Source organism: Zalophus californianus, chromosome 9, assembly GCF_009762305.2.
Source record: "Zalophus californianus isolate mZalCal1 chromosome 9, mZalCal1.pri.v2, whole genome shotgun sequence".
Lineage (NCBI taxonomy): Eukaryota > Metazoa > Chordata > Mammalia > Carnivora > Otariidae > Zalophus > Zalophus californianus.
This window is the reverse complement of record NC_045603.1, coordinates 115,388,603-115,416,598: the sequence shown is the minus strand read 5'-3', so window position 1 is coordinate 115,416,598 and position 27,996 is coordinate 115,388,603. Positions and strand designations below refer to the sequence as shown.

The window sequence follows — 27,996 nt, the reverse complement described above, 5'->3', positions numbered from 1 at the left end:
ATAAATAAATAAAGAAATAAAGAAAAGAAAATGTAAATGTAAATGTAAGGCTGGGACAAATGGGAGGATCAAGAGGCATGCAGAAATACCTTTTCATTTCATCCGGAGAACGTGCATAGTTTTCCTCTCATAAGTTTGCACTTGATGATACACATTGCTGAAGTCTCTGACCATGAAAACAGATTTCTTTTTTTTTTTTACGATTTTATTTACTAGAGAGAGAGAACAAGCAGGAGGAGCATCAGGCAGAAGCAGAGGGAGAAGTAGGCTTCCTGCTGAGCCTGGAACCCAAACTGGGGCTCGATTCCAGGACCCCGGGATCATGCCCCGGGGAAGGCAGATGCCCAACCACCTGAGTCACCCAGGAGCACCTGAAAACAGCTTTCTGTTGCAGCATCTGCTCAATTGGCATGGAGACCGGCTGGGGTCCAGAGGGATATGGAAGAGGAATAAACTGAGGGAGAGCTTTTTTTAGGGAAGTTTTCTGGGGGACGAGGCATTCAGCATCCTGAAGTTTCATGCACTCTAGCCCCAGTAGGATACGAAGAGTGGTTTTCCACACCGGCGAGTCTAACTTCTGCAGATGTTCGGGAAAGCTCAGCCAACTCCCGCCAACGTTTGAAGGGGAACCCACCCCGGCTCACAAGCAAACGCTGAGATTCGAGAGACTGGGACCTCGCACATGCGCTTGGGGCACCCTTGGCCGCCGGCCCTTTGTGCGCAGGCGCAGCGACGCGGCTTTGTGAGGTGCCTGAGCGCACTTGTGTTTGGCTTCCTTGCTTGTTTACGGTTGGCAAACCGCGGAGTTTCGCTAGTGTGATGTAGTGGCGAGGCGGGTTTGGCTTATCTCTGGCGCTAGTGTTGGGCTCTAGAGGTGGTGAAAAGCCGAGGGGAAGGTGAAGTGTTTGTGAAGCCTCCAGGCTTTGCGATGGAGAAGTTTTTTAGCTTCCAGGATAAGAAGGGCGGGTCGTCCCTTCCAGTCACCAGCTCGCTGAGGGACGGCTCGGGCATCCCGTGTGGGAAGAGAATTGGAACCAGCAGCTCCGGGTGGGGGTACAACATCCGAGACAAAGATCTCAAAAAGATCCACAAAGTTGCCATCATGGGCAACGTAAGGAAACTGCAGAAGGTTCTCACTTTCGGGAAACAAGGCGTGAACGAAAGAGACAAGATGAACAGGTAATAGGGACTTGGAGGCCGGCTGCCCGAGACGGCGGGGAGGAGGTGGGGCGGACCGGGAGAAGCGCGCACCTTCCCGGGCTCCGCCTGTGGAACCGAGCCCTCCTGTCACCTAGGGCGCTTTGCGGTCTTCCCTCCTGAGGCCCCGCAGCAGGGGTCCAGCGCCCAGGTCCGCTGAGCATCAAAACGAAATCTTCAGCTGCCTTTGGACCCACTCATAATTCCCCGTATAGACCACTGTACAGACAGGTGTTTTTTTTTTTAAGATTTTATGTATTTATTTGACAGAGAGAGACAGCTAGAGAGACAGGGGTAGAGGGAGAGGCAGGCTCCCGGCTGAGCAGGGAGCCCGATGCGGGGCTCGATCCCAGGACCCTGGGAACGTGACCTGAGCTGAAGGCAAGCACTTAACTGAGCCACCCAGGTGCCCCTCTTACTTTCTATTTAAAAAGAATTTGGGAGTGCAGGTGGGGATTGGTATCTTCTGACAACGTTTAGCCTCTTCAGAAGTAAAGGGGATATTTTTTATGTGTACTTGTAGATTTTATTCATACATTAAATATATACTTGTTTTTTGTTGTGTGTAGCTTTATTACGTATAAATGATTATAGATTAATCATTTTATTTTAGTTACATCGTTATGAAAATAATAAAAATGATAATATAAAGGTTTATAAAATTTTAGTTGTGTCCTTATGAAAAAAATAAAAAATAGGAAATATAAATGATTGTTGCAATTTCAAATGTATTGCTTTACTTTATAAAAGTTTTCTTTAAAAATACTGAACTCTCTGGGATGCCTGGGTGGCATAATCGGTTGAGCATCAGAGTCTTGATTTCGGCGTGGATCGTGATCTCGGGGTTGTGGGGTTGAGCCCCATGTCGGGCTCCATGCTTGGTGGGGAGACTGCTTGAGATTCTCTCCCTCTCCCTCTGCCCTTCCCCCCGCTTGTGCATACTCTTTCTCTAAAATAAATAAATCTTTAAAAATAACTGAACTCTCCAACTGTATCTACTCTTTCAATCCATTTATTTATCAAATAGAATCTGAACACGTTATGTAGGAGACATACTCTACCCAGAATCTTTTCATTCTTAAAGACTTCATGTTGTCCAGTATTAGTAAGATGAGAAATTCTATTTATTTTATTTTATTTTGTTTATTTAAAAGATTTTACTTTTAAGTAATCTGTATACCCAACATGGGGCTCGAATTTATATCATTGAGACTAAGGTTGCATGTTCTACTGATTGAGCCAGCTAGATACTACTAAGATGAGAAATTTTATTTTATTTTTTTAATTTTAAGAAAAGATTGATTTATTTGGAAGAGAGAGGGAGAGAGAGGATCTCAAGCTGACTCCATGCTGAGCACGGAGCCATGGGGCTCGATCTCAGGATCTTGAGATCATGACCTGAGCCAAAACCAAGAGTTGGACACTCAACCAACTAGCCACCGAGGTGCCCCTAAGATGAGCAATTTTAAATTGCAGTATTAGGACTTAATCTCAGTTAAGGCTTTTCCTCCTTCCTTTCAAACGAAAATATTTCTTGAAGATAGGAAATTGTAAAAGTTAACCTTTACCTGCCCTTTTGAAATTTATAATAGTATTAAATACTAATATTGATAATTGGTAGTACTTGATTTTCATGTGACTTATAAATCTAAATATTTAATAAAATGAGCTGTCCCTGTTTATTTAAATCCTGAGTTTCCTTTGGCTTAAAGTTTCTTGAAAATCAGGGTAAAAATTACTTAAAACACATGCTCCGTTATTTTAGTCCTCTTTTCCCATAATGCTTTCAAGAACTAAAATTTATTTAAATGCCAGGTATATGACTAGAACTGCAGTAGACCTGTTGTGTATATCATTATTTCATTTAATGTAAGGCACCATAGATTGTCTGATGCCCCAGTAGTTTCTGTATCAATAAGAAATTTTTAAAAATTCTGCCAATTATAGTTGTAAGACATTTTGAATTATAAATTGCATTCCGGTGTCAGAGATATTAAAAGGTGACAAAATGAGCATCTTAGAATCACTGAAATGTAGTATTCTTGAAAATCCTTAAAACAAATCTACAAAGTAGGCATAATCGTATCACTTTACCTAATTGGATGTTGTCTTTGTAAAATAGTAGTAATAGTAATAGTTATAATAATATTATGTAACAAACTTTGCATAGATCCTCATTTAAGCATCAGGCCGAGGTCTTGTGAGATAACTACTCTTTATTTTATTTATTAGTATTATTTTTTAGTCATCTCTGTACCCAACACGGGGCTCGAATTCATGACCCTCAAGATCAAGAGTCACATGATCTTCAAACTGAGCTGGGCAGGGGACCCGAGATAACTATTTCTATCCCCATTTTGTTGATGAGGAAATTGAGGATAAGGCTGAGTAAGTGATAACTGTTAAGTGACAGAGTTGAAGTAGGATTCAAACCCAAGTTAAGCTGAATCCTGAGGTCATGCTCTACCTAATCAGATAGGCTGCTCTTTATTAGTGTGGTGAATAATCACTAATAAATATTGTACTTTCTTCAAAAGAAAACTAAATCTTTGTTTTGGAGTCATAGGAATAAGGTGCTATTTAACGTTTACAATCACATGAATTCATTGCATGTTTTGAAATAGTGCACTATAATTTCCTAAAATGTTCTTTCACTTTCATAGGACTGCTCTCCATTTGGCCTGTGCCAGTGGCCATCCAGATGTCGTTGCTCTCCTAGTGGAGAGGAAATGCCAGCTTAACTTCTTTGATGGAGATTACAGGACTGCTCTGATGAAGGTATGTGGTAGCAGCTGTGTCTGCCTGAGATGGATTTGATTTAATTACTTAGAATGAAAATTTATTGCATTTAAGCATAACTAATTGGTGAAACCTGTGGCACGTTTACTTTAAATTTCCAGAATTTACACTCTGTTTCTTGGTGTAATACTGACAGGCTGTACAATGCCAGAACGAGAGATGTGTGAGTATTCTTCTAGAACATGGTGCTGATCCAAATCTTGTGGACATTGCTGGCAATAATTCTCTCCACTATGCTGCCGTTGGTTCAAATACATTAGTAGCAGAGAAGCTTTTACACCATGCAAATATTGAAGCGAGAAGCAAGGTACAGATCAACTGTATAAAGTATTTGAAATAATATATATAATAATAATAATATATATGTATATATAATTTTTTTTAGGCACAAAACATCTTTTTTTTTATGTTCAAACTGTGGTTTAATGTGTATAATCCACCTATATATTTTTAAAAAACATAGAATTACACCAGAGATGATATTTTGTAACCTGTTTTTTCATTAATATCACAGGAGGGTTCCCTATGATATTAAATATTCTTCCACAATTTTAATTTTAATGGACATACATCATTCAATCACATAAATATACAGAAATATCTCTTACTCCCCCTCCTCCCACCAAATTATATATGAGTGTATCTTATCGTAGCCTTATAAAACCAAGTATAACAATTTAAAAAAATCTTTGATAATGTGAACGGTAAAACTTAGAGTGGCTGGACATTTTTCTTGCATTTATTGACCAATCGTGTTTCCCTTTTTGAGGATGTGACTAGAATGCGTATGAAAGAGGCTCTTGGCTCAAGGTGAGTTGGGCAGAGGGGTTGGGTCCTTCTACCTCCAGCTTCTTGATTACACAGCAGCTACACAGGGAGCTCATGGGTCCAGAAGAGCCTGTTTTTTGTTGTTGTTGTTTTGTTTTTTCCTCCCCACAGGGAGATACAGATGCCTTGTTCTTGAATACCATGTGCAAAAGCTTTTGATCACCTTCATCCATTTCACCCACCTTGGGGGGTAGGCTGTGGTGGAGTGGTCTGTCAAGTTCTTACTCAGTAGTCGTCAGAGGTCCAGGCTGTAAGCCTTGGCTCAGTCGCCTAGGTGCCGTCTTTCAACAACCACTCCAGCTTCTTTCTCTGGTTAAATCCAGATTCCGGGTCTCGGTGCGGAGATTTTGACTTAGCTGGCCAGGAGTGGAAGGATATCCGGAGTCTGGGTTTCTAACCAGTGTGATTCTGGTTTCTAATCCGCTGATTCGGATCATCTGGGAGATTTAGACATTCAGAGTTGGGAAGCAACTTTCTGTTTCCGGGTCCCGGGGAGAGGCCCAGCTCTTGAGGATCCTAGCCACAAAACATCTTATTTATGTATTTATTTATATGTGTAATAAATACATATACCGAATTCTATACATCAGGTCCTGTCGTCATGGAAACAACTCCAAAGCCAGGGCAGGGAGGGCTAGAGAAAGGTGATGCCCATGAAGAGGGCAAAGTTCCGTCCCCCAGCCACCCTTCCGCCCCGGAAAGAGAATCTTCCCATTAGCGCTTGGGAGTGAATGGTGGGCTCAGAGCCCACAAAGGATTGAAGGCCTAGAGGGGAGTGGAGGTGATGGACGCTGGGTGCTGTGCAGGGGCTTAGGAAATGGGTGCTGCTGGGAATGGGTGGGAGACTCTGACCCAGTGGGGTAACTTGGGTGAGTGCAAGTGGGAGGAGAAAGCAGCAGGTTGCAGGCCAGTGCCGCACTGGGCACTGGCTTGATTTACTTGACCAAGGATGAAGAAGAAAACCTCGAGGAGCAGTACACCCTCATAGGGAGCCCGGCCAAGGCTGAGCGGCTCCTGGGAGTCCAGTCGAGTCGAGCGAGTCGAGGACAGGAACCTGAGCTGAACTGGGCTTTGGGGCAGAGCACGGAGTCCCTTGGGGCGTCCCATTCCCAGCCGCTGTCAGTGCGAGGACGTTCAAGTCGGCCAGCTCCCGGGTCGGAAAATCAGTTGTCGGAGAGATCCCTCTGCCACACCAACTGCCTAGAGGCGCCCCTCTCCCGCGCCTTCGGAAGGCTGAGGTGGGAGATGGGCTGGCACCCTAGACCTTCCTGCTGGCACCCATGCTGCTGACGGCCGCTCTGGGCACTGGCTCAATTTACTAGACCAAGGATGAAGAAGAAAACCTCGAGGAGCAGTACACCCCCAAAGGGAGCCCAGCCAAGGCTGAGCGGCTCTTGGGAGTCGAGTCGAGTCAAGGACGGGAACCCGAGCTAAACTGGGCTTGGGGCGGAGCACGCAGTCCCTTGGGGCATCCCATTCCCAGCTGCTGTCAGTGCGGGGACGTTCAAGTTCGCCGGCTCCCCGGATCAGAAAATCAGTGCAGTTTGGTAGGTCGAGAGACCTCGCTGCCATACCGACTGCCTAGAGGCGCCCCTCTCCCATGCCTTCGGAAGGCTGGGGTGAGAGGTGGGCTCGCACCCCTGGATCTTCCTGCTGGCGCCCATGCTGCTGACGGCTGCTCTGGGCACTGGCTCAAGGATGAAGAAGAAAACCTGGAGGAGCAGTACACCCCCATAGGGAGCCTGGGCAAGGCTGAGCGGCACTTTGTGCAGGGACATTTCACCGCCAACAACTCTTACCACTTCTGTCTCCAGGAAGAGCACCGAAGTCAATTTTGCTTGTATTCTGGCAGTCTCCAACACGGCCTCACTGCTGGAACAAGAAATCCTAGAGGAAATTGGTAAACTGGACGACGTGGTACAGGATCTGTATGTGACAGAGGAAAACGGAACCCAGATCCGCTACAGTCAGGTGTGCGCTAAGAACCAGGGCCTCTGCGTGCCCTCCAACCCACTCCTGGCTGCCTGGCAGATGAACAAGAATCTCGACCTGAGACACATCACCTTCCCAATCTTCAACCAAACAGGTCAGCCCATCTACCTGGCCGGCACCATTGGAGGAACCCTTTCAGGCAAGAGGACGGGAAGGAACCAGTTACTCGTGAAGGCCAAAGCCATGCGGCTTCTGTACTACCTGAAGACTGAGGATGGAGAGATCAACGAGCTTAGCAAGATGTGGTTGATCCATTTCCTGGACGAATTTAGCAACATCGAAATGAGTCTAGCCCTAAAGAAGATCCAGGTCCCTGGTGGCTGGGCTTGATAGGGAGGCCAGGAGAAGGTGGGAGGAATAAGGACACTCCTTCCAAGGATCATAGCAGTAGCACTCCCTGATTATTTGAGGGAGTCCTTGGCTTGAAGCTGGGAGTGCTCTACTCTATTTGGTACTTAATCCAGAGTCCTTAATCTCACACATCAAAGATGCCACAAATCTTAAATCCTTAGTAATGTTCTGGTGGAAAACACAAATCCTACATCCTCAAGGTAGGTCTGTTCCATACAGACATTGACCATCAGGTTTCCTAGTCAAATGACTTTGAAATTCCTACTTTTAGTTAAAGGCTCTGCTGTTTGGGGGAGCCCCCTAAATCTTGTTTGGAGTTCACTGAAATAAAAAAAAAAATTAAAAAAAACAACAACAACAAACCTTTAAGCACAAGTTCCATGCTGTTTTTGAAAAGAGAACTAGCTTAGCATTTTCCAACTAAGTGATCGCATAGTACCAGGCACATGCTAAGTACTCTGTAACGTTGGGCCAGCAAGCCTACTAGTACTTGTGAATAAGCCTGGTCAAAGTGAGTCAACTACTGGAAAAAGCCTTTGGATGCTAGATCTTTCTGAAATATCAATGCAATTAAAATAGTAAAAGACAACAACCTAATAAAATTTAGAAAAAGTGACACATTTCTGTGGCTGTTAATGACTTCATGGTCTTATAGAGAACTCAGATTTTGTATAGTCAGGAGTGTCAAACTTCGGGTTTTTGCAAGAAACTTTGGAAAGCATGGCAGGGATTTGCGGGAAGAAGCAAATCTATGCTGCCTTCTTTATTCTAAAGTCATAGTTGCTCACATATTTTGATCTTTTACTAAATTTTAATATGTTGTTTCAATGAATAAGCTATAGTGTTTCGGTAGTGTTTGTAACACACACAGATATTGGAGTGAAAAGTTATTTACTTGGGTATATTTTTGTGGCAGGCAGTCTATTTCACATCACTTTCCAGACAACTGGAATTTGAAGCTACTTCTATGACCGTGATCCCTTTGTTGCACTTGGCATACCTGCTAATCATATTATTTGCAATCACATCATGGTACAGGTAAAACAGCCTTACTGGTTGTTTAACTCTTTTTAAAAATTATTTGCGTGCGATGAAATACATATAAAAGATATAAAATATATCATTTCAATCATTTTTCAGTGTACTATTCACTGGCATTAATCAGATTCACACTGTCAACCGTTGAATTAGATTCAACGTGCAACCGTCACAACTATCTGTTTCTAAATATTTTCCATTACCCCAAACAGACTTTGTATAAGCATTAGGCAGTAATCCTCCACGGCCCCAGTCCCAGTTAACCTTCATCTACTCTCTATCCCTATGAATTTGCCTAGAGATTTCATATAAGTGGAATCATACAATATCTGTTCTTTTGTAACTGGCTCATTTCACTTAGCACAATGTTTTCAAGGTTCAGCTATGACGTGGCATGCATCAAAACTTCATTCCTTTTTATGACTGACTAATATTTCATCGTGTATAAACAGCACTGTTTATCCACTTATCTGTTGATGGGCACTTGGAATGTTTCCACCTTTTGGCTATTGTAAATAATGCTGGTGGACAAATTTTTTTTGAGCTCCTGTTTTCAATTCCTTTCAGTATATACCTAAGAGTTGAATTGGTGAGTTGTATAATTCTTTGAAGAACAGCCAAACTGCTTACCACAGAGGCTACCCCATTTTATATCCTACCAGCAATGTATAAGGGTTCCAATTTCTGCACATCCTCACCAAAATTTGTTTCTTTTTGTTTTATTGATTATAGCCATCTTAGTAGTGGCAAAGTGTGGCTTGATTTACAATTCCCTAATTACTGATGATGTTCAGTATCTTTTCATGTGCTTATTGGCCATCTGCCTATCTTCTTTGGAGAGATGTCTATGCAAGTCCTTTGCCCATTTTTTAATTGGGTTGTCTTTTGGTTGTTGAGTCCTGTTGTTAATGAGTACTTTGTGTATTTTGGATATTAAACCCTTATCAGATATATGATTTGTAGGGGTACGTGGGTGGCTCAGTTGGTTGAGCGTCCCAATTCTTGGTTTCAGTTCAGCTCATGATCTCAAGGTTGTGAGATAGAGCCCCTCGTCAGGCTCAGTGCTGGGTGTGGAGCCTACTTAAGATTTTCTCTCGACCCCCCCTCTGCCCCTCTCCCCTGCTCACGCTCTTGCTATCTCTTTCTCAAAAAAAAAAAAAAAAGATACATGATTTGTAAATATTTCCTCTCACTTCCATGTACTGTCTCTTCACTTTTTTGATAATGGCTTTAATGCACAGGAGTTTTTAATTTTGATGAAATCCAATTTATCTTTTATCATTTTCTTTCTGCTACTTATGCTTTTGGTGTTACATCTATGAATGCATTGACAAGTCCAAGGTCATGCACATTTTCCCTGTGTTTCCTTCTAAGAGTTTCATGGTTTTAGCTCTTAGATTTTAGTTGTTGAGCAGCTTTTAGTTCATTTTTGTATATGGTGTGAGGTCATTCTGCTCACATATGGAATTCATTCTTGCACATATGAAAATCCAGTTGTCCAAGTACCATGTGTTGAAGAGACTGTTCTTTCCAAGTTGGTTGGATTTGGCATCCTTGTCAAAAATCAATTGGCTGTAGATGTATGGGTTTATTTCTGGACTCTCAATTCTATTCCATTAGCCTACCAGTCTGTTGATTTGCCAGTACCACACTGTTTCGACCGCTGTAGCTTTGTTGTGGAAATCACAGTCCTCCAGTTCTTTTCTTCTTTTTCATGATTAGTTTGGATTATCCAGGGAGCCTTGCAATTCCATATGAATTTGAGGGTTGGGTTTTCCATTTCTTAAGGAAAAAGGCCAATTGGAATTTTGTAAGATTGTGTTGAATCTATAAATGTCAATCACACCTAAATGTTTTTAGGTGTGTTTTAGGTGTGATTGACATTTTAAAAATACTGTCCTCCTCCCCATGAACTAAGGATTTCTTTCCATTAATTTAGGTCTTCTTTTTACCAAATTTTTGTATTTTTAGTCTTTCACTTCCTTGTTTAAATTTATTTCTAAATATTTTATTATTTTAGACACTATTTAAATGGAATAGCTTTCTTCATTTCATTTTTGGATTGTTGATTGCACACAAATAGAAACACAACTGATTTTTGTGTGTTCATCTTGTATCTTGCAGCTTTGCTCAATCTGTTTATTAACTCTATTAGTTTTATTGTGGATAATTTGGAATTTTCAGATATAGAATCATGTGATCATGTAAAAAGGAATAGTTACCTTCTTCATTTCCAGTTTGAATTCCTTTTATTTCTATTTCTTATCTCATTGCTCTGGCTAGCACTTCTACTTCAGTGTTGAATGCCATTGGTGAAAATGGGCACCTTTATCTTGTTCCCGACTTTAGAGGGAACTCTTTTAGTCTTTCACTATTGAGTATAATGTTAGCTCTGCAGTTTTCATAAATGCCCCTATCATTTTGAGGAAGTTCATTTCTATTCCTTGTTTCTTGAGTTTTTTTTTTTTATCATAAATGGGTATTAGATCTTGTCAAATGCCTTTTCTGCATCTATTGAGATGATCATGTGCTTTTTATCCTTTGCTTTATTAGTGTGGTGTATTACATTGACTGATTTTCCCATGTTGAACCACTTGCATTGCTGGGATAAATCCCACTTGGTCATGATGTATAATCCTCTTAATGTTCTGCAAGGTCCCTAAAATAGCAGTTAAAAGTTAATATACAGAAAGATGTCACTATGTGATCAAATATGCAAGAGATGGAGTTTCCCAGAGTTTATAACACAGAACAGTAACCACCACAGGCTCTTCCTCCAGGGCCTTCTTCCCTGTGTGTCAGTTTGACTCCTTTATTCTGGTTCTCACTTTCCCACAGTCCAGGCGTCTGAATGATCTTTTCAACAAGTTCCTCAAAGGCACACTGTACACCATCACAGGTTTTTGCACTTCCCTCTGAAATTCAAGAAAAAAATGTCAGAGTCTATTCTTTTCTGGTCATATTCCAATGTTTTCCTGGGAAATTATTATGGCATAAATATCAGCCGGCAGTATATGCAGAGGCAAATGAGCAGTTTCTCTTCAGAGGTTTAATATTTGTGAATTTCCCCCAACTCTCAAAGCTGAGCTATTCAAATTCTATCCAGAAGAAAAGGGGCATATAAAGCCCAGGGTTTTGTGATAGAATTGTACACTGTAAAGCCCTACTCAAATATGATGCCAAAGTTCCTTCTTAATTTTTCAGTTAGTTCTTAAAATCAACCCCCCAAACAGATTATTCCCATTTCAGAATAAGGAAATTCAGGCTCCAAGCTCAACAGTCGGGCTGTTCTGTGCCTGCAACCAAGCAGCTAGAGGTGACTGGATAAATGATATACAACCATGGACACTGGTCTCCTTTGGCATTTATGCTCCCCATGAAACGCATGTGGACATTGAGCCCTGCTCCGCAAATCCTACCTTTCACTAGTAATTACCTTTTTCACTATCTGAGTTGACTCACTTATTCCTTTATCAGAAAACTCCTCTATCTCAGCTCATGACCTAACTTTATGCTGAGATAAATAGAAACGATCTGACAGGAGCACTGATCATCCCACCGAGAGAGTCACCAACCTGTCTGCATTTGTGACCTTAGGCTCTGCCTTCACTCCTGTGACAGTGGATGAACTGTCCCTGCTGCTATCTAGGAGCATCCCCTTTTCTACTTCTCGGATCCCATCCCTTCTCCTTCACTGAAGAATCATGTGCCCTCACTACTGGATCATATCAGTCAGCTTTAAAAAGCCTGCCAAAATTCCTGTCCATCTTACTATCCAACCAAGTACCCAACCACCCTGCCTTCCAGCCCACACACTCTTCTAGAAGGCACCCGGGTTCTCTCTTCTCTTTCAAAGCAAAATTGTCATCAAGCCTTACCTATGTAAGCCGTTTCCACTTCCTTATTTCACATTTTTTCTTCAGACTCTAACTGATCTTTGAACAACACCAGTGTGAACTGTGCAGTTCCACTTACACATGGATTTTTTTCAGTAAACACAGGACAGTACCGTAAAGGTATTTGTCTTCCTTATTTTAATAACATTTTCTTTTCTCTAGCTTTACTGTAAGAATACAGTATGTAATACACGCAACATACACAACATGTGTTAACTGACTTTATCAGTAAGACTTCAGGTCAATAGGCAATTAGCAGTTCAGTTTTGGGGGAGTCAAAAGTTACACGCAGATTTCCGACTTGCAGATGGGGGTGTGTGTCTGGACCCCTAACCCCACATTGTTCAAGGATCAACTGTACTCTAACTAGGTTTTTGTTCTCACCACTCCGTGGAAACTTTTCTTTTTTTTTTTTTTTTTTAAGATTTTATTTATTTATTTAACAGAGAGAGACACAGCGAGAGAGGGAACACAAGCAGGGGGAGTGGGAGAGGGAGAAGCAGGCTTCCCGCCGAGCAGGGAGCCCGATGCGGGGCTCGATCCCAGGACCCTGGGATCATGACCTGAGCCGAAGGCAGATGCTTAATGACTGAGCCACCCAGGTGCCCCGAGTATCGCAATCTTTGAACCTAGCTGAGAACTGGATAATCATGGCCCTTCCCTGAACTTTGTCCTCCAACCCTTCTAGGGGTTTTATAAATCCCTTAGTGTTGGAAATATCTAGAATGATTTCTCTTTTCCCTACAAATGAACAAAATAATATTTAAAAAGTTCTAAAGACAAATGGCAGCCCATGTAAAGTTAGTATATCTTTGGTTGGAAGTTACAGAAAACAAAACCCGAGGTAGCATAAGAAAGAAAAAGACAAAAGGGGAAAAGAGAAAAAGAAAAAATAAGTTCTCATTACGAGAATTCAGGCTCACTCACAGTACTCAAAACTTCAAATCCAGTCAGTCCCGGGCGCCTGCGTGGCTCAGTTGGTTAAGCGACTGCCTTCGGCTCAGGTCATGACCCTGCAGTCCTGGGATCGAGTCCTACATCGGGCTTCCTGCTCAGCAGGAAGTCCGCTTCTCCCTCTGACCCTCTTCCCTCTCGTGCTTTCTATCTCTCATTCTCTCTCTCTCAAATAAATAAATAAAATCTTAAAAAAAAAAAAAAAACTTCAAATGCAGTCAGTCCTAAGAAAATACTAGTGCAAGTCATTGGGAAGGCCATCAGGAACCCAGGCAGTATTCTCATTTAGTGCCCTGTATCTTTGCAAAGGTTTTGTTTTGTTTTTGCTACCCTTTGTAAATGGCGGAGATCAAGGCAAATTTGTGTCCCCAGTTTTTCATCTCCACCATTCAAGAAGCCAATCCTCCTCTCAAATCCCTCCGTTCCACATCCACATTCCTCAAAAAGAAAATCTGGTAAGAGCATTAGCACTGACAGCAATGCCCTGAGATTGGTGTGGGAAGTTTCCAGAGAGAGTAGATAATCAAAGGAAATAGAGTTTCGGGTGTTCACTGCAAGTGGGGAAACTTTTACAATACATATCTATGTGGCCTGGGTGCTACCTGTGTCATTGTGCAAGTTACTCATACACAAGAACATCTGGTTTCTCCCCAGGAGTTTATGCTGTTCCTGTTTGTTGTTGTCGTCTGTTTGTTTAATGACTTCTCCAAGCTAGTTCTGTAATGTTTGTATTCTTTGTCATTTGTAGCCACTGAACTCAGTGTCCCCTGGGCACGGGCACAACTCTGCATGGATTCGTGGTATTCTGGATTTCCAAAAATATATGTTGCAGTTTTTCAAAACCCTCTGTGGACATCTCATTCTCCAGATTTTCCTTTAGAAATTTGTTTTCAAGGGCGCCTGGGTGGCTCAGTTGGTTAAGCGACTGCCTTTGGCTCAGGTCATGATCCTGGCGTCCTGGGATCGAGTCCCACATCGGGTCCCTGCTCAGCAGGGAGTCTGCTTCTCCCTCTGACCCTCTTCCCTCTCGTGCTCTCTATCTCTCATTCTCTCTCTCTCTCAAATAAGTAAATAAAAATTTTTTTCAAGCTCTTGTTTTCCCTATTATGGCTGCCACAGCCACTGCAATGGTAAACAGTTAAAAGTGGTTTTTAACAAATACATAGGATTGTTGGTGCTAAGTGAGTTCTGAGTCAAGTGAAAGGTAAGTCCTGAGAATGGGGCTTTTCCAGCAAGGTCAAATAGCGATAATTCTCTGGGCATCGGACTTTTGGGGGCTTTCCCAACCTGTTCTTCCCCATCCAGAGGCTGCTAGGATGATGCTTTCCAAAGCACTATGATTGTAAGACAGTTTGTTTTCCAGGCGACTGCAGAGCTAGGGAGAGAGGGATGGAAACAAGGCAAGTTCAAACAACACAAAGCTTACCATTTTTACTGAGATTTAGCTGTTTTTCTTTTTCTTTTAAGATTTATTATTTGGGGCGCCAGGGTAGCTCAGATGGTTGAGCATCTGCCTTCGGATTAGTTCATGATCTCAGGGTCCTGGGATCGAGCCCCAAGTCAGGCACCCTGCTCAGTGGGGAGCCTGCTTCTCCCTCTCCCTCTGCCACTCCCCCTCCTTGTGCTCTCTCTCTCTCAAGTAATAGATTTTATTTATTTATTTGAGAGAGAGCACACACGAGGGGGGAGGGGCAGGGAGAGAGAGAGAGAGAGAGAGAGAGAGAATCTCAAGCCAACTCCCACTGAGCCCAGGCCAGAAGCCTGACTTGGGGTTCAAGATCATGACCTGAGCCGAAATCAAGAATCTGAGGCTTAACCGACTGAGCCATCCAGGCGCCCCTCAGCTTTTTCCTTGAATCAATGTTCCTTTATTTCCACAGTTAATTTTTTTTTTAAGATTTTATTTATTTTGGGGCGCCTGGGTGGCTCAGTTGGTTAAGCATCTGTCCTTGACTCAGGTCATGATGCCAGGGTCCTGGGATCGAACCCCTGCTTGTAGCTCCCTGCTCAGTGGGGAGACTGCTTTTCCCTCTCCCTGTGCTGCTCCCCCTGCTTGGGCTTTCTCTTGAGCTCTCTCCCACTATGTGTTGAATGGAGAAATAAAATCTTAAAAAAATTAAAAAAAGGAACTGCAAACACAAGAAAAGCTAGAAGTGACCACACATGCCCAGGGAAAGGCTCTGAAAGGACTTGAGAAGAATTTTAGTTTTACCTCAGGCTGATCCTCCCACAGACAGCCTACAACAATCAACAAACCATAACAATAAACAAAACAGTAACAAAAAACAGGAAACCCTGGGGCCAGAGGAGAATCTGATATCCAGAGTTACCACATTATTATTATTATTATTTTTTAAAGATTTTATTTATTTATTGGACAGAGAGAGACAGCGAGAGCAGGAACACAAGCAGGGGGAGTGGGAGAGGGAGAAGCAGGCTTCCTGCTGAGCAGGGAGCCCGATGTGGGACTCGATCCCAGGATCCTGGGATCATGACCTGAGCCGAAGGCAGACGCTTATCGACTGAGCCACCCAGGCGCCCCAGAGTTACCACATTATTAGATTCAAATGCCCAGTATTCAACAACAACAAAATCACATGGCATACAAAAAACAATAAATATGGTCCATTCAATGAAAAAAACAAAACAATAGTAAATGTCACTCATACAGATCTAATTAATGGCACATATACTAGAAAAAGACTTTAAAGATTTATTTATTTATTTGAGAGAGAGAGAATGAGAGATAGAGAGCACGAGACAGAAGAGGGTCAGAGGGAGAAGCAGACCCCCCGTTGAGCAGGGAGCCCGATGCGGGACTCGATCCTGGGACTCCAGGATCATGACCTGAGCCGAAGGCAGTCGCTTAACCAACTGAGCCACCCAGGCGCCCTAGAAAAAGACTTTAAAACAACTGTTTTTAAAGATGCTCAAAGAACTAAAGAAGGATGTGGAGAAAGTTAAGAAAGCATTGTGTGAACAAAATGAAAATATTAGTAAAGAAATAAAAAATCTAAAAAGAAACCAAAAACAACTGATTTGCATTTGCCTACTACTTAGTGATGTTTAGGATCATTTAATGTGCTGATTGTCCAATTGCATATCTTTTTTAGACAACTGTCTATTGTCCCATATTAATATCTGATTTTTTTTGTTGTTGGGTTGTGGGAACTAGTATTTTAAATCAGGGGGAAAAGATGTATTATTCAATAATGGAGGGCAACTGGTTAAAATTCTATAAAAAATTTAAAAATTGTCAGAACTTTCCATGTTTGTTTCTTAAAGGGAAATAAAATATTTGGATGAAAATGCAGACCTTTTATGCACCGTAACCAGTCCCTCCACCCATCAAGGCAATCACTAGCATAGATTTATTGTTTCTCTTTTTATTGAAAAATAACTTTATATACTAAGTTGGTATAAACAATTTGTAATTCTGTTTTGTGTATTTTATATATTCTAAAAATTTATTTTTTCACTTAACATTGTCTTCTCAAGATTCATAGAGTCTAGCGTAGTTTACTCCTTTTCGTTGCTATATGGTATTTCATCGTTCCTGCGTTCCATATTTCATTATGTACTCTCCATTTGAAGGTATTTTGGTTGTTTCAAACTGCTTAATACTACAAACGGCTCTCTGATGAATATCCTTATATCTGTCCCCATGCACACATGGGTGAAAGTTTTCTAGAATTTATGCTAACAACAGAAATTGCTTCATTAATAGGTATGTGTATTTTCATTTTTGGTAGAAAATACCAAATTGGTCTCCATTAGGTTGTATCAGTTTACATTCTCATCAGGAGTGTATGAGATCTGGGTGTGTGGGTGGCTGAGTCGGTCAAGCGGCTGCGTTCAGCTCAGGTCTTGATCCCTGGGTCCTGGGATCCAACCTGGCGTCGGGCTCCTTGCTCAGCAGGGAGCCTGCTTCTCCCTCTGCCTGCCGCTCCTCCTGCTTCTGCTCTCTCTCTCTCTCTCTCTCTGTCAAATGAATAAATAAAATCTTACAAAAGAAGTTAAAAAAAGGGAATGTATGAGAGTTCCATATGTTCATATTCTCATCAGCATTTTATATTGTCAGACATAAGATCATTAGCAGGACTGAGGAATAAAAAGTGGTATATCATTGTTGTTTTAATCTGCATTTCCCTGATTATTATAGAGCTTATCTTCCCATTTGTGTTTTTGGCCATTGTTATTCCTCTTCTGCTGTGTGCTAGTCTTTTCCCTGACCCATTTTTCTATGGAGTTTTTTGTCCTTTGGTTTTAATTAACTAAGAATTCTTCATTCTGTACAAAAGGTTTTTTTGTCTATTACAGATTGTTTCAGTTAGAAATTCCAGGGCGCCTGGGTGGTTCAGTTGGTTGGGCGCCTGCCTTCGGCTCAGGTCATGATCCTGGAGTCCTGGGATCGAGTCCGGGATCGAGTCCTGCATCGGGCTCCCTGCTGCTCAGCGGGGAGTCTGCTTCTCCCTCTGACCCTTCTCCCTCTCATGTGCTCTCTCTCTTTCTCGCTCTCTCAAATAAATAAATAAATAAAATCTTAAAAAAAAAAGAAATTCCATTTTCCTTCAAGCAATAAAACCCTACGTAAAGACAAATGTCTGTATTTTTCTTGGGTCAGATTTTGCACAGACTGTACCAGGCCGGTGCAGTTGTTCATGAAGCTACCAAGGACCGTGGCTCCTCTCCCCTTTCAGTTTTCACCAGCTTAGTACATGGCTTTCATCACTGTGGGACAAGGCAGCTGCTATACTTCCATCTATTTCAGCATTTCAAGAATAAGAAGGATGCAAGTAAAAGGCAAAGGCTAAAAAGGGCAAAGGGGTGCTCCAGCTAAATCTTTACCCATTAAACACTTTCACAGAATCTTGCCATTTGCAATGATGTGGGTGGAACTAAAGGGTATTATGCTGAGCAAAATAAGTCAATCAGAGAAAGGCGTGTATCATATGATCTCATTGATATGAGGAATTCTTTTTTTAAATTTTTTTATTGTTATGTTAATCACCATACATCATTAGTTTTTGATATAGTGTTCCATGATTTATTGTTTGTGCATAACACCCAGTGCTCCACGCAGAACGTGCCCTCTTTAATACCCATCACCAGGCTAACCCATCCCTCCACCCCCTCCCCTCTAGAACCCTCAGTTTGTTTTTCAGAGTCCATCATCTCTCATGGTTCGTCTCCCCCTCCTATTTTCCCCCCTTCATTCTTCCCTGATATGAGGAATTCTTAATCTCAGAAAACAAACAGGGTTGCTGGAGTGGTGTGGGGTGGGAGGGATGGGGAGGCTGGGCGATGGACACTGGGGAGGGTGTGTGCTGTGGTGAGCGTTGTGAATTGTGTAAGACTGATGAATCACAGACCTGTACCCCTGAAACAAATAATACATTATATGTTAAAAGAAAAGAAGATAGTAGGAAGGGAAAAGTGAAGGGGTAGAAATCGGAGGGGGAGACGAACCATAAGAGACTATGGACTCTGAGAAACAAACTGAGGGTTCTAGAGAGGAGGGGGTGGGGGTTGGGTTTGCCTGGTGATGGGTATTAAAGAGGGCATGTATTGAACGGAGCCCTGGGTGTTATATGCAAACAATGAATCATGGAACACTACATCAAAATAAACAAACAAACAAACAAACCTTCACGGAAACACTATCGAACAGGGTCTATTATATACATAAACAACAGTGACACACAGCTACCTTTAGCTGTAGGAGAGCCTAGGACACTGAATTTTGGGCTTTTTATAATTTCCACAGAGACAAGGGAGAAGGGAGATGGATTTGGAGACTGTATCACTCAACACATGTTGTCTCTCTCCAAATTGATAACATACTTAATTTTAAATATGTATCTTCCTTCACACCAAAGTTTTCGATCTGGATGTAGTCCAATGTATTGTTATGTATTGAATGTTTATGTCTACCCTACATTCATATCCCGAAACTCTTTTCCCCAGTGTTAAACTATTTGGAGGTGGGCACTTTGGGGAGGTAGTTAGGCTTGGATTAGATCATGAAGCTGGGACTGTTAGTAAGATTAGTGCACCAAACAGAAGACGAAGAGAAAGAGAGCTCTCTCTTTCTCTAAAGGAGCATGGATCACATCTAGCAAAACACATGTGAGGATACAGCAAAAAGAGCCACCCAGAAGCCAGGTAGGGGGCCCTCACCAAGAACCACACTCTGCTGGTCTGTTGATCTTGGACTTCCCAGACTTCAGAATTATGAGAAGTAAGTAATTGTCCACCCAGTTTATAGCATTTAGTTATTGCAGCCTAAGCTAAGAGATGTATCCATATTTTCTTTTTGCAATTCTGTTTTTGGGGTTTAATCCTTTGCTTAACACTTAATCATAAACGAGATCATTGTGCTACACACCTTCAGGGGGCACTAATTAATATAGATTACGACGTGAGTGGCGCCCCCTGGAGTTGGGCGATGCAGTAGCTCTATTTTTCTTCTAATGACTTTAAAGATGTACTTTACACATTAGATCCTTCATTTGTGTGGAATTTATTATGTGTCTATCCGAGGTAAGGATCATATTATCTTTGCTTTCTACATAGAGTTTGTTCATTGCTATTTATGAAATAGTTCATACTTTCTCCAGTAATCTTTAATTCCTGAGTTCTCTCTTCTGTCCCATTAAACTAAATGGCTTTTCTTCAGTCAGTATCACACACTTACTAATTACTAACGATTCTTAAGTATGCTACTTAGCGGAACCAGTCTTTTGTGGTAGAGACTGCTATTTGTTCACCAAGTTTTCTTCTTCTCTAGAAATTTAGCTAGACTAGAATTTTTCAGTCTTGCTTGAGATTAAGGGGGACCAATAAAATGCTGGTGGAAAACAGTCTTTGCCACTTCCAGACATGGTTCCTAAAAATCTCGAGATTCTCCCTGCCTTCCCTCAAACCTCTTCTTCTGGCTGGATGCAGCAGACCCAGTGGACTCTGAGGTCCTATGGGATAATGGCGCCACAAGGCAGAGGATCCTGTGCTCCTGGAAGACTCAATGGAGCAGAATCGGTCCTCCCCTTGCTTTTCTGCCACTATTACTGGACTGTGATATGAGTGAGAGAGAAACTTTATTGTGTTAAGCCTCTGAAATACTGCAGTTGTTGATTGTAGCAGTTAGCCCACCCTAACATTCCATCACATTCTTTTGGGAATCATCTTGCCTGTTCTGGGCTTTTCTTTAGGGTTTTTTTAGAGTCAGTTTATAAAGTTCTTCAGAGTCCTACAGGTATTATAATTGGAATTGTATTTACGGATAATTTGGGAAGAATTTTCATCTTTATAATTTTGGATATGACTATCAGATGTCTGCCAGGAATAGCCAGCAATCCTTGTACCGAAGGATGAAAGATGATGACTCGAAACTTTGCCGTGAAAGAGAGGAGAAGGCAAGGGGGTCAACGCTCAGAGACCAAGACCCTTTGCTCATCTTGGCTCCCGCTTGTATTGGTCCTTCAGGATATCCTTATCACTGTTTCCCAAGCACGTGATATGTGACAAGGGGTCTTACTGAAACTGAAAGGATTTATGGGAAAGATACGCTAATCTGAAAGACAGCCTAAGGGACAATGCATACATCTCTTAATTCACTTGTCCGCTGTTTGGGAAGGTAAATCCTCACGGCATTCAGGCCCACGCCCTTCTCGAAAACCCTGCCTCGCCCCAGCAGCCTCTGTGTAACATTTTAGCAAGCCAGGTATTATGGCTGATTTCATACTCTACATTAACCCCAACATATGTCTATTTATTCAGAGTTTTCATGTCCAGATAAATTTTAGTTTTTCTCCATAAAGATATTATACATCTTCTGTTTCTGGTACTCTGGAATTTATTGCTATTGTGATTATTTCTTCTATTATATTTCGTAATCCATTGCTGTTGTTTTAAAGGATCATTATTGATTGATCTTATGTTCAACGACCTTGCTGAACACTTTTTTTAAAAGATTTTATTTGAGAGAAAGAGAATGAGAGATAGAGAGCACGAGAGGGAGGAGGGTCAGAGGGAGAAGCAGACTCCCTGCTGAGCAGGGAGCCCGATGTGGGACTCGATCCCGTTACTCCAGGATCATGACCTGAGCCGAAGGCAGTTGCCTAACCAACTGAGCCACTCAGGCGCCCTTGCTGAACACTTTCTTAGTTGTAATAATAGTAGCTTCCCTTAAATGTTCTATGTGGACAACTTATCATCCACAAATAATGAAATATTTACTTTTTCTTTCTTGATTTTTTTTTAAGATTTTATTTATTTATTTGACAGAGAGCGAGACAGCGAGAGAGGGAACCCAAGCAGGGGTAGTGGGAGAGGGAGAAGTAGGTTTCCCGTGGAGCAGGGAGCCTGACGCGGGGCTCGATCCCAGGACCCTGGAATCATGACCTGAGCCAAAGGCAGACGCTTAACAACTGAGCCACCCAGGTGCCCCTCTTTCCTGATTCTTATATCTCATTCATTTTCTTTAATCTTGCTCCATTAGGTAAGACTGTTATACCTTCTAAAAGTTTGTAGTTTTGGGGTGCTTGGGTGGCACAGTTGGTTAAGCGTCTTGACTCTCAGTCATAGGCGAGATTTTTTAATGTTCACCTATGTTAGATTTTTTAATGTTCACCTTTCTGTATATTTCTGGAATAAACTCTGGTCACTCTAAAAGTAAAAACTAGAATGGGGTAAATGCATGGCTCAGTAGGTTAAGCGTCTGTCTTCTGCTTAGGTCATGATCTCAGGGTCCTGGGATTGAGCCCCACATTGGGCTCCCTGCTCCGCGGGAAGCCTGCTTCTCCCTCTCCCTCTGCCCCCGACTTGTGCTCCTTACTCTCTCAAATAAATAAAAAATAAATAAATAAAAGTAAAAATTATAATAATTGTGGTGAATTTGTATTGGGTCATTAGAGAAGCTACAACTCTATCTCCCAGCATTCCCTTCCTTGTATTGTTCTAAATTAGGGTTGACTGTAAGAATTTATGTGAGATTTGGCAGGTAGGAGCGAAGCACCTCTGAAGGGTACCAGACATGGAGTAGCACCTTGACCTACTTTCCTGAGTCTTAGGTCAGGCATGAGTTCAGCTCCATGAAGACTGGTACCGTTTTGGTCTGAAGGCCATCCAATGTCATTGACTTTAGAGGCAGTGAGAGAGAACATAGAATTCAATTTGTCCTCATTTGTTCCAAGTGGCCTTAGGGGTTTCAGTTTGTCTTTGTTCTTCCCTATTTCATGTAAGTTCTTGACTATAACACACACTGATCTATAGCAATTTTAAGTTCCCCTCCAGATGCAGAGGCAATAGCTTTCCAAAGACTCTTCAGTAGCTCCCACAATTAGATAGTTTAATCCCTGTAATTAATGTCTGAGACTATATCCATCATAATGGTTGTGCTTTCTGATCAAATTGTAGTTCATACAAAAATATATTGTCTTTATGGATTTATAAACGGAACACAAACTCCTTTTCGTGGTATGTATGACCTTTAAGTGAGCCTCAGCCAACTTTGCATCCAATACCTTGTCCCACCTTCCCTCATATGTACGGTCCCGATACATGAGCAAACTGGCTGCTTATCACATATGGTCTGTTTTAGCTTTTTCACCTTTCCTTAGAATGGTTCTCTCTCACCTTCACTGCTTGTAAATACCATCTCATCCCAGAAAAACCAGCTCAAATGTTGCTTTCTCTATGATCTTCCTCATCTGTGTTATATAGATTTCATTACTCTCTTGTTCCTGTGGCATGTACAATTTTTTAAAAGATTTTATTTTTTTTAAGTTTATTTTTAAGTAGGTTCCATGCCCAACATGGGGCTTGAACTCATGATCCTGAGATCAAGAGTCACATGCTCTTCTGAGCCAGCCAGGCACCCCTTAAAGATTTTATTTTTTTATTTCTTATTTACTTATTTATTTTTTAATATTTAGGATTTCTTTAATGTGGTGATAGATATGAGGGTTAAGAGCATGCACTCTTTTTTTAAAAAAAGATTTTTACTTTGAGAGAGAGAGAGCATGTGCACAAAGCGGGGTGGGGGGCAGAGGGAAAGAGAGAGAAAGAGAGACAAGCTGACTCCCTGCTGAGCAGGGAGCCTGACATTGGGCTTGATCACAGAACCCTGAGATCATGACGTAAACCGAAGGCAGACGCTTAACTGGCTGAGCCACCCAGGGGCCCCAAGGACTTTTTTGTTTTTTAAGATTTATTTATTTGAGGGGAAGAGGGGCAGAGAGAGAGAGAGAGAGAGACAATCTCCAGCAGACTCCCTGTTGATCAAGGAGCCTGACCCAGGGCTCAATCCCACCACCCTGAGATATATGACTGGAGCTGAAATCAAGAGTCGGACTGGATAATAAGATAATTACTGGAGCTGAAATCAAGAGTTGGACACTCAACTGACTGAGCTACCCAGGTGCTCATTAAAAGATTTTATTTTGAAGTAATCTCTACATCCAGCATGGGGCTTGAATTTACAACCCTGAGATCAAGAGTCACATGTTCTACTAACTGAGTCACTCAGGTGCCCCTACATGTACAATTCTTTAAATGTCAATTTTAAATGAAGTATACACAAAGAAAAATAAATCTTTTTTGAAGAGTGTTAGAGATTTTCTCTTAAAAAATTTTTAAAGGTTTTATTTATTTATTTGAGAGAGAGAAAGAGTATGGGGGGGGTAGGGTCAGAAGGAGAAGCAGACCCCCTGCTGAGCAGGGAGCCCGATGTGGGGCTCGATCTTGGGACTCCAGGATCATGACCTGAGCCGAAGGCAGAAGCTTAACCGACTGAGCTGCACAGGTGCCCTTTTTCTTTTTCTTTTTTTTAAAGATTTTATTTATTTATTTGAGAGAGAGTGAGAAACAGCATGAGAGGGGGGAGCGTCAGAGGGAGAAGCAGACTCCCTGCTGAGCAGGGAGCCTGATGCGGGACTTGATCCTGGGACTCCAGGATCATGACCTGAGCCAAAGGCAGTCACTTAACCAACTGAGCACAGGTGCCCCAGGTGCCCTTTTTCTTAAAATTTTTTTAAAGATTTATTCATTTGACAGAGAGCACACACACAAGCAGGGGGTAGGGGAAGAGTGAGAGGGAGAAGCAGACTCCCCACTGAACAGGGAGCCTGACACAGGCTCATAACCTGAGCCAAAGGCAGACACCTAACAGACTGAGCCCCGTTTTCTTTCTTTTCAGTATTGCTGACACACAACGTTTCATTAGTTTCAGGTGTACAACTTAGTGATTTGACAAATTTATACATTATGCTACGTTCACCACGAGTGTAGCTACCATCTGTCCAATTATATCATTATTACAGTATCACTGACTACATTCCTTATGCTGTGCCTTTTATTCCCATGCCTTATTCATCCCAGAGCTGGAAGCCTGTCTTTCTGTCTCTCCTTCACCCATTGTGCCCAACCCACCACTCCTTCTCTTCTGGCAACCATCAGTTTGTTCTTTGTATTTATAGGTCTGATTCTGCTTTTTATTTATTCATTTGTTTTTTTAGGCTTCAAATAAATCTTAATTATACATTTCAATAGTTTCACAAGTTGAACATACTCATGTAATAAGCATCTAATTCAAGAAATAGTATGTTACTAGAACCCCAAGTTTCCCTCATCCCCTTTCCAGACACTGTATCTCCAGCCTGAATTTAAACATGTTGCTTTTGCCGGTTTTGGAAATTTATATAAATGGCATCACCCATTATGTTCTCTTTTGAATTTAGATTCTTTTCCCTCAACATTAAGTCTATGAGATACATAGATGATGAATAGGTGTAGTTCGTTTGTTCTCACTGCTCTTCAGTAGTATCTACTCTACTGTTCATGGTCACTGAGTTGTTTCCAAATTTGGGCTATTACCAAATAGTACTGTTATGAACATTTCTGTACTTGTTTTTGTGTACATAATATAGCTCTTTTTATATCCTTCAATTTTAACACTTTTGCATTGTGTTGTGATTATTATATTACATGGCTACTTACCACCCTAGACTGAGTTCCCTGAGGGACTTTGTAACCTCAGTGTTAATTACATCCCATGGGACATAGTAGGAGTTTAAAAATGGTTGTAAAGGAAAGAGCATCTAAAACAATAGTTTTTTGGTTATTTTAACATTTACTCCTTTATGTTTATTAAAACACATAAAGATACTATTTTACCTTTTTTATGGTCATGTGTAGAAGTGGGCCCATTCTTAATTAAAAAATCTCTAGAAAGACACCAGCAAGAATGCTTCACTTAGAGCGCCTGGGTGGCTCGGTTGGTTAAACATCTTTCTGCCTTTCTGCGGCCAGGCTCCCTGCTCAGTGGGTAGTCTGCTTCTCCCTCTCCCCTGCCTTTCTCTCCCTCCTGCTTGGGCTCTCTTTCTGTCAAATAAATAAATAAAATCTTTAAAAGAAAAAAGAATGCTTCACTTATTATGGCGATCATTTAGTAATATGTACAAATATACAATCATTATTTTGTATACCTGAAACTAATATAATGTATGTCATTTAAATCTCAATTAAAAAAACAATGCTTCATATCAGGCACTGTTCTGAAGGTACTGAAAGATATTAACTAACCAGTGTTCCATGAGATATATTTTAGGTAGAATTATAGGTTGTTCACATAAATGGAAGGCAGCTTAGGAACTGAGTCAATCCATCATATTCATCATTGTGTTTCAGTAGGAGTTACCACATATAAATCAGCACAGCTACATGAAAGAGCTACTTTTAAAAACCTTTATCTGAATAATCTCAATTTCCTTTCTCCTTATGCTATTCTCCTTGATTGGAAATCCACACTACCTGCAAATGGAAATTCCACAAAACCACTGACAGAAAATTCCTATTCATCCGTACCTAAATACCAAGCATACATTTGCTTATTACATAAACTTATTGAAGAGTTGTCACAATGAAGACTTAGAAATAAACACCCAAGCCCTTTTATAAGTATGCATGACTGAACAGATTGAAACTGAAATGAATAAAAAAACAAAGAGGAGAGGAAGCAGCAGATATTAAAACACAAATTCTTCCTAGTCTGAGTAAATTACAAAAACTGTTAGTTTGTTAAAACTTGGGCGTCCTAGAAAAACTCCAAGATCTAAAGCAAGAGGATTGTTTTGGACTGCTTCTGGCTCTGCTACTTACTAACCTGTGGGACCTTGGGCGAATTAGTTATCGTGAACCTCCATTTCCTCATTCGTAAACACCGTATAGCGGTTTTGGAACGTGTGTCATTCTCTTGGCAAACACCTGGCATCCAGGAAAACGGTAGTCTTTAATTACCTAAACGGCGCCTGCCTTCAGATACTTGCCCCCAAAGTTAGTAAGCAAGCAGCAGCAAAAAATTAGACCCCAGCTCTCCGATTCACACCAGGTCTCATCAGGATACCTCTGAAGGTATCACAAAAGGTCTCTCTTGCTGGAAGCGGATGTGGCATTGTGAATTGGCCCCGCAGTGCTAGGCAGCGGGAAGGACGGAGAAACCGAACCGGAACAGGTGGGAAGAACGCGGGCCGCAGAGGGAGGTATCCGGAAGCGCCGCGGAGGGGGTGGGGGACTACATTTCCCACAAGTCCACGGGGCAGGGCCAGGGGCGGGCGTTGGGGACAATACTGGACGGGCCTTGCCCCGCAAGGCCAAGGTAAATGCCGGCAGTGCGGCTCAGAGGGAGGAGTAACTTATAGTCTGCGCTTAGATTTCTGCTAGTAACCCTCCTAACCCACCCGGAACTGACAAAGAGGCCCTGGCAATTCGGGGATTTCCGGGCCGCAGGACTCCATCCTTAAAACCCCTCTCAGTACCCCCAATATGGGCCTGGGGCCTCTTCCGGGTGCCTGAGGTTGCGGGGTGTTATACTACAAAGGTTAAGGCCCAGGGTACGCCCTTCAAGGGTTGGCAGTCCGTACTGCGTCCTCAATGCTCCCTCCCCCGAGCGCTGCGGCCTATTAAATCGGGCTGAAGCTGGGCTGTGCCCGGCTCCCCAGGGCAAGATGTTAGTGGTGGTGTTGGGGAAGGTCCCCTCGCTTCTCCCGGCCCAGTCTGGGAGCGGGCAACCTTCCCACACACCTTTGGTTACTCTCGGACTTTCTTGGCTCAAGGCGGCTAAAGCTGCCGAAGAATCGCGGCCCAAGCACTGCTCAACACTGATCCAGCATCTCAGATTCTTTCATCTACTCTTTAGGGTGCTGTAAAGATTGCCAGAACTCGAATGGCAGAACATAAGGTTGGCACCGAGCCTATCGGGATCCAAAGCCCTTTCTTACGTCCCATCACGTTCCTCAAACCTTAACCTAAGAGGGCAGGCGCCGTGGATCGCAGGGTCTTTTTTTTTTTTTTTTTTTTCGCCCAGCGGTACCTTTGGGCCCTGGTGCAGATCCAACCCCGCGTCCCCTGCGCGCTTCCCACTGTCCGGCTGCACGGGCACGGACGCGGCCGTCCGGCCTGTTCAAAAACCGAGAACCCGATCCATCTCACTTCCCTGCCTGGCCTTCTCCTGTGGCCCTACCCGGGCGACCGACAGCAGCGCGCGTCGTCGCCTCGGACGCGGGGCGGGTGGGTGGAGTCGGCTGAGCGGCCGCAGCGGCGGCGGCAGCTAGTGGGTCCTTTAGTGGCTCTGGGGCGGGGCTGTGGGGAGGGCACCGACTGACCGACGGACCCCGCCGGGATGGGGAGTGTGGCTGCTCCGCCAGGGTCCTGCGGGTGGGAGAGACGCTCCGCGACCACGGGTGTCCGGAGCCCCTCCGTGTTGTGCTAGAGATGCTCTTCCTCTCGGTGAGTTGTTTTTCTGTCTCGGCGGGCCGGCTCCTCGGCCTAGGTCACGCCCCGGGGAGGAGGAAGGAGCTGGGCCACCTCGATCTGTGTGGCCTGGATAGGGCCGAGCGACGGGGCAGTGACCAGCTGCGTGGGCCTCCTCCCTTTGGGCATGTTG

General features: G+C 42.7%; 3 protein-coding genes across 10 annotated transcripts in view; 2 read left to right on the top strand and 1 right to left on the bottom strand.

The window, feature by feature from the left end:
• Nucleotides 1–755: 755 nt before the first annotated feature.
• LOC113922254 (putative ankyrin repeat domain-containing protein 26-like protein) lies at nt 756–17,656 on the top strand. Of its 4 annotated transcripts, XM_035721910.1 has the most exons (5): nt 756–1,179; nt 3,861–3,975; nt 4,133–4,303; nt 4,766–4,806; nt 17,376–17,656. In XM_035721910.1, exons 1-5 carry the CDS (start codon nt 929–931, stop codon nt 17,584–17,586), a joined length of 789 nt encoding a protein of 262 aa, XP_035577803.1. In that variant the 5' UTR covers nt 756–928; the 3' UTR covers nt 17,587–17,656. The 4 variants fall into 4 exon arrangements, with proteins under 4 accessions (XP_035577803.1, XP_035577805.1, XP_035577804.1 ...); XM_035721912.1 differs by lacking the exon at nt 4,766–4,806 and having other exon boundaries at nt 17,376–17,496; XM_035721911.1 differs by lacking the exons at nt 4,766–4,806; nt 17,376–17,656 and adding an exon at nt 13,804–14,007.
• LOC118355975 (ras-related protein Rab-18-like) lies at nt 9,301–27,854 on the bottom strand. 4 transcript variants are annotated; one of them, XM_035721917.1, is made up of 4 exons: nt 27,716–27,830; nt 26,218–26,318; nt 14,343–14,430; nt 9,301–11,120 (listed from the first exon to the last, which is right to left on the bottom strand). In XM_035721917.1, the coding sequence occupies exons 2-4, from the start codon at nt 26,263–26,265 to the stop codon at nt 10,945–10,947; spliced, it is 312 nt and encodes a 103-aa protein (XP_035577810.1). In that variant the 5' UTR covers nt 26,266–26,318; nt 27,716–27,830; the 3' UTR covers nt 9,301–10,944. The 4 variants fall into 4 exon arrangements, 1 of the variants encoding a protein (XP_035577810.1); XR_004819332.1 differs by lacking the exons at nt 14,343–14,430; nt 27,716–27,830 and adding an exon at nt 27,424–27,553; XR_004819334.1 differs by lacking the exons at nt 14,343–14,430; nt 27,716–27,830 and adding an exon at nt 27,135–27,404.
• The window catches only part of LOC113922255 (acyl-CoA-binding domain-containing protein 5-like), a 42,170-nt gene continuing 41,857 nt past the window's right edge, over nt 27,684–27,996 (top strand). For both annotated transcript variants that reach the window (XM_035721907.1, XM_035721906.1), the window contains exon 1: nt 27,684–27,839. In XM_035721907.1, coding sequence (XP_035577800.1) covers nt 27,825–27,839 — 15 coding nt within the window. In that variant the 5' untranslated portion in view covers nt 27,684–27,824. The remainder of the gene's footprint in view (nt 27,840–27,996) is intronic.